We start from the raw sequence: 4640 nt of genomic DNA, 5'->3' as shown, positions 1-4640 counted from the left end.
GCAGATATTTTTTGCTAATTAAGCTAAGCTATTTGGTTTTAACTAGATTTCAGGGGATATTTTTGATTTAAGGTGCAAAGGCCATCTCAGGGTAATAGTTTCAGGAGTTCATTCAGCTTCCACGGTTCCAGAATATGTGGACCCCATGAGAATTAGACATTCTTTTTTTTCCCCCTTTTGACCAGGGTTCTTCCATAGACTCTTTTATCAAAACATTCAGTACTGATAGCTGGGCCTCATCTAGTTCTTCTGGTCTCCTAGCAAATGAGGCAGCTGTTTATAGAGGAAATTGACTCTATATCCCATTTCTCCTCTTATTCATGATTCTTCTTCTTCCTCTATTGCTTCAGGTGATTATGGACCAATTGTTGAATCTTGTAAAGCTATACACAAATTTTTAGGACCCCAGGCACTACATTACAAACTAGGATGTAGAACTGAAGCATTAAACACATTATTAAGTCAATTAATTGGGGTGACCCTAAACTTTCAAACCAAGAAAGCAAATTCTATGAGGTGTTTGTACATAAGCAGCCTCAGCAGCTAATTTTTTTTTTTTTTTTAAGTAAAATAAATCTATTTTCATTCCCTGATGCAGGCTTGATGAACATAGCTAATTGAGCTTGTGAAACCAACCCTTGACATCATCAAGAGGACAGGCATTGGGTCTCTTTTCTTACTGGTTCATGAGCAGGCCAGTTATAGCATACATTTTAGACAGATGCACCTAGGGCTAGTTAGGCTAAACTTGGTCCTTAGACCCCATACTGTATACCCACTATACTGGAAACCCCTTCTTATTCAGGTTTTCCAGCTTGTGGAAACCACTAACAGGCAACCAGGCTGCTGCTAGGCAGACAGAGATGTCTGCTGTAGATGACAAGCAAGATCATCCCTGGGAATATGTACTCAGCTTTGCGATGCTGGACCTACCACCTCCACTTCTCAAAACTTAGGAAAAAAGGAGCAGAAGCAATTCAAATGTAAGATAACAGTGTTTTTAATATTTAAGTAACAAAACATGCAGGTCAGTACTCAATGCATATGCAGTAAGATAGAGCAAGGCAAAAATCACAAAGCACAAACTATCTAGAAGCTTTCAAATAATTAAATGTTGGACAGAGAATGTACTCATTAACAACCTGAGTTACACATCACTGCCGCAGAATCGACCTGGTGCTGTCTGGTGATAGGAAGAGCTCATTGTCTGTATCCAGGGCCTTCAACCTAAAGTGATGATTTTCATCTCAAATCGTAGGAATCTTAACAATCTCCAAGTTCTAGATTTCACAGCCTTCTTTCTTTTTTCTTGAATTGATGTATCTCTTCATCCTTTATCTCAGGTGATGCATTACAAGAGTACCTTATTTAATTTGGCTTAAAATTATTGCTGTCTCAGTGACAAGGGCCTCTGAGTACACAACTCCTTGGGGTACACAACTTCTTTCTGCTGAATGGAGCAACAGATCTCAGCCACAGTCTCTCCAACCTGAAGAATCCTATTAGTACTCACCCATCCTCTTGGAAGCCCCTTTCATAAACACTATTGCTGTAAGGTCTTTTTTAGCAAATAATAATAACCTAATGCTCATATTCTCTATGGGCCAAAGCAACTCCCTGACTGGGTAACTTTGACAGACTAGTCTTGTCTTGATTTCCCAGGAGGCCTATTCTGACTTTGATGCTGGGATGGGATCCTGGTGGCAGGAAGGAATTTCAGTTTTATGTTCAAATGGCAATGATTTCAGCATAGGGAAAGTCAATGACAGAATAGTGATTTTATTTCTACTTGAGCATCCTATGGTCTGACCACTCTTTAGTAAATTTAGTGAAGGTGTTAGTTATCAGAGAAAAGAAGTTGACCATAGTGTTGCATGAAGGCCACTGTCCTGTGGCAGTGACCTGTAGCCATTTGACACTTGGAAGCAAAACATTAAATTCAGGCTCACCATTTTTTTTTTAAAGAAGTGGCTTAATCTATTTCTGAGGATCTGTCGTGGTCTAGTATTTGTGTTTCCTGGGTGCCACACTTACTCTAGCTTGTGTAATCAGAGTTCCGGAGAACTCAAAGGGGAAGGAGTAGGATCAGTGAGCATTTCATGAAATTCAGATGTAAGTGTGACTTTATGAAGTACAATATAAAAAACATTCAGGCAATTACTTCTTTCATTTTCTTCTATCTGTTCGCATGCAAGATAAGGCTAATTCAGAGAGATAAGATAACATTTAAAAATACATTATTCATCCTAATTGTATTTAGGATTTTGATTACAAAGAAAAAAATTCCTTTTCTCATTCTTTGGGGGATGATTTCTAGCCTCTGATGGAAAGAGAACCTCTAGTGGAGATGTCAAAACCCTGAGCTAGCCTTGCTGGGATGAGAAGATATCAACAGAAAAAGAAAAACTTGGTTTCCTTAAACTGAAAATCATCTTGGTCCAGGTAACTTTCAAGATCACATGCAAGAAAACTGAAATGATGGACTGGAGAAATTACAAATACCTTTCTCCTGATGTCTATCTTCAATTATATTTGTTAGTAGCCAAATTGTTGGTAGAGAGACAAAACTCAAATAGTAGAAAATAATGTCTTTAATTGTCAATCTTTTATTTTTTTTCCCCTTTCAAAATTTTGCTGGGGGATGAGCTGGGAAATATATTATCAATGAGCTTATTGACTGGAGGGAGAGTCTGTCTAAATCATCAGGAATGTGTGATAGGGACTCATACCACAGTTCATCATCAGCTTTTAAAGGTTATATTTTAAAAAGAGAGAAACATAGAATTGGAATACATGAACTCTCATTCATAAATGGTGACTCAGCTGTTTTATGATAGAATATATAGAGACAGAGGTATGTGACCAAGACCAACTGACTTCTGACCACAGATAAAATTAAGATTTCTCTAACTTCCAACCATCGAGGGGGCCAAAAGCAATGAGGAATCATGGTAAAATCTTCTGGTTTCTTGGGTGAGCTCTAATTGAGGGTTTCCTCTGCCCACGCTGTTATTTTGGAGTGCTACACATAGTCGTACTTGGAAGGATGGGGTTGCATCTCGTCCTCAACATGGGCAGCTCCATTGTATATCCTCTTGTTTTTGGTGTTGGACCCTAAACCAGTGCTGGCCTTGAAGCCTCCAGGCTTATAACTGACATTATGACTTTGGGCATGGTAAGACACACCTTTGTAGCTGAAAGAAAAAGAAACATTCCATGACCATAGATAGCTTTGGTAGGGGGACCAGCTACCACCATTTATCCTGTATGGTCTCAGTTTAACACTGAAAGTCTTATTCTACTGCTACCTATCCCTATGATCTCTAGCAGTTTTTTTTTACTCTCTCTGGGCTTAGATATCTCACCCATGAAATGAGCAGATTGAAAGCTGATAACTTCCAGCTCACAAGTTCTTAAGTATAATACTGTTACCTTGCACTTTGTTTATAGCTCAACTTCATTATAATTGATTAGGAGAAGGAACTTGCTAGTCTACTCTTTCAGCTAAGGAAGACTCCAAGATTCTGTTCCATTGCAGAGGTAGAAAGCCATTGTCCAAAGGTCTGGGCGACCAACTGTCCTGGTTTGCTCAGGACTGAGGGTTTCTTGCTAAGAATTAGAACTTTAACATAAATTTTTGGGAAATACAAGTCACTTCATAACTAGCAACATCCCTGGCTTCTATACACCCCTCTTCGAGTTGTAACAATAAAACACGGCACTAGATGTTACCAAATGCCCCTTAAGGGACAAAACCTCTCACAGTTGAGATCTCGTTGAGTTACAGAATACTGGAGCTGGAAAGCACCTATCAAAATGAAATCCATTCTTGCAGAGTTGATTCTGACTCATGGCGACCCTATGTGTGTAGAATAGAACTGCTCCATAGGGTTTTCAGCTGGAGTCCTGGTATGGCGCTGCAGGTTAATGCGTTGGATTGCAAGATGGGTTTGAACTATAAGGTCAGCAGTCCAAACTCACCAGCTGTGCCTTGGAAATCCTATACAGGGTTGCTGTGAGTCAGAGCCAACTCCACTCAATGTCACTTAACAACAACAACAACAACAACAACAACAACATAGGGTTTTCAAAGCTGTGATCTTTTAGAAACAGAATGCTAGGCCTTCTTCTGAGTTGTCTCTTGGCTTAAACCACCCACCTTTCAGTTAGCAGTCAAATGTTTGCATCACTCAGGGAATGGAAGGGGTGGTTTTAACTTCAAACAAGATTACACCTAAATCTATGCAGATAGAGATATCCCTCAGAAAAGAAAAAGTTCAATAATCCTTTTAATAAAGTTTCTCTATATGTCTAAATGAATCATTCTGGCTACAATGTATACCCTAAAATGGATTCAGATCAATTGAAATGGCTGATGGTATTGGGATGGGCAGACTCACTTGGTTTCTTCTGGCATCAAACCTCGGCAAGCAATGCACATCATCACACCCCCGATCAGTGTGAGGCCTCCAGCGACCCAGCCCACGAACAGAGCAGAACCAAAGGTGTATCTGAGTGGAGAGATGGCTTCTGTGAGTGTGGTAACTCAAGTCTCCAGGCTTTGCCCAGTGGCGCTTGGCCATGCTGTCCTCCTGGTCTTTCCACCACCACCCCCACTTTGAATTCCACACATGCCCTCT

General features: G+C 40.0%; 1 protein-coding gene across 1 annotated transcript in view; it reads right to left on the bottom strand.

Annotated features, from left to right (window-relative positions):
• Positions 1–3022: 3022 nt before the first annotated feature.
• CLDN18 (claudin 18) overlaps positions 3023–4640 on the bottom strand; it is a 26236-nt gene continuing 24618 nt past the window's right edge. Inside the window, exons 4-5 of the mRNA XM_006846609.1 lie at positions 4401–4511; positions 3023–3194 (exon numbers count right to left, since the gene is read on the bottom strand). Coding sequence (XP_006846672.1) covers positions 3023–3194; positions 4401–4511 — 283 coding nt within the window. The remainder of the gene's footprint in view (positions 3195–4400; positions 4512–4640) is intronic.

This window comes from Chrysochloris asiatica, unplaced genomic scaffold (genome assembly GCF_000296735.1).
Source record: "Chrysochloris asiatica unplaced genomic scaffold, ChrAsi1.0 scaffold00028, whole genome shotgun sequence".
Classification (NCBI taxonomy): Eukaryota; Metazoa; Chordata; class Mammalia; order Afrosoricida; family Chrysochloridae; genus Chrysochloris; species Chrysochloris asiatica.
Note: the sequence above shows the minus strand (reverse complement) of the source record. Positions and strands in the feature narration are given on the sequence as shown.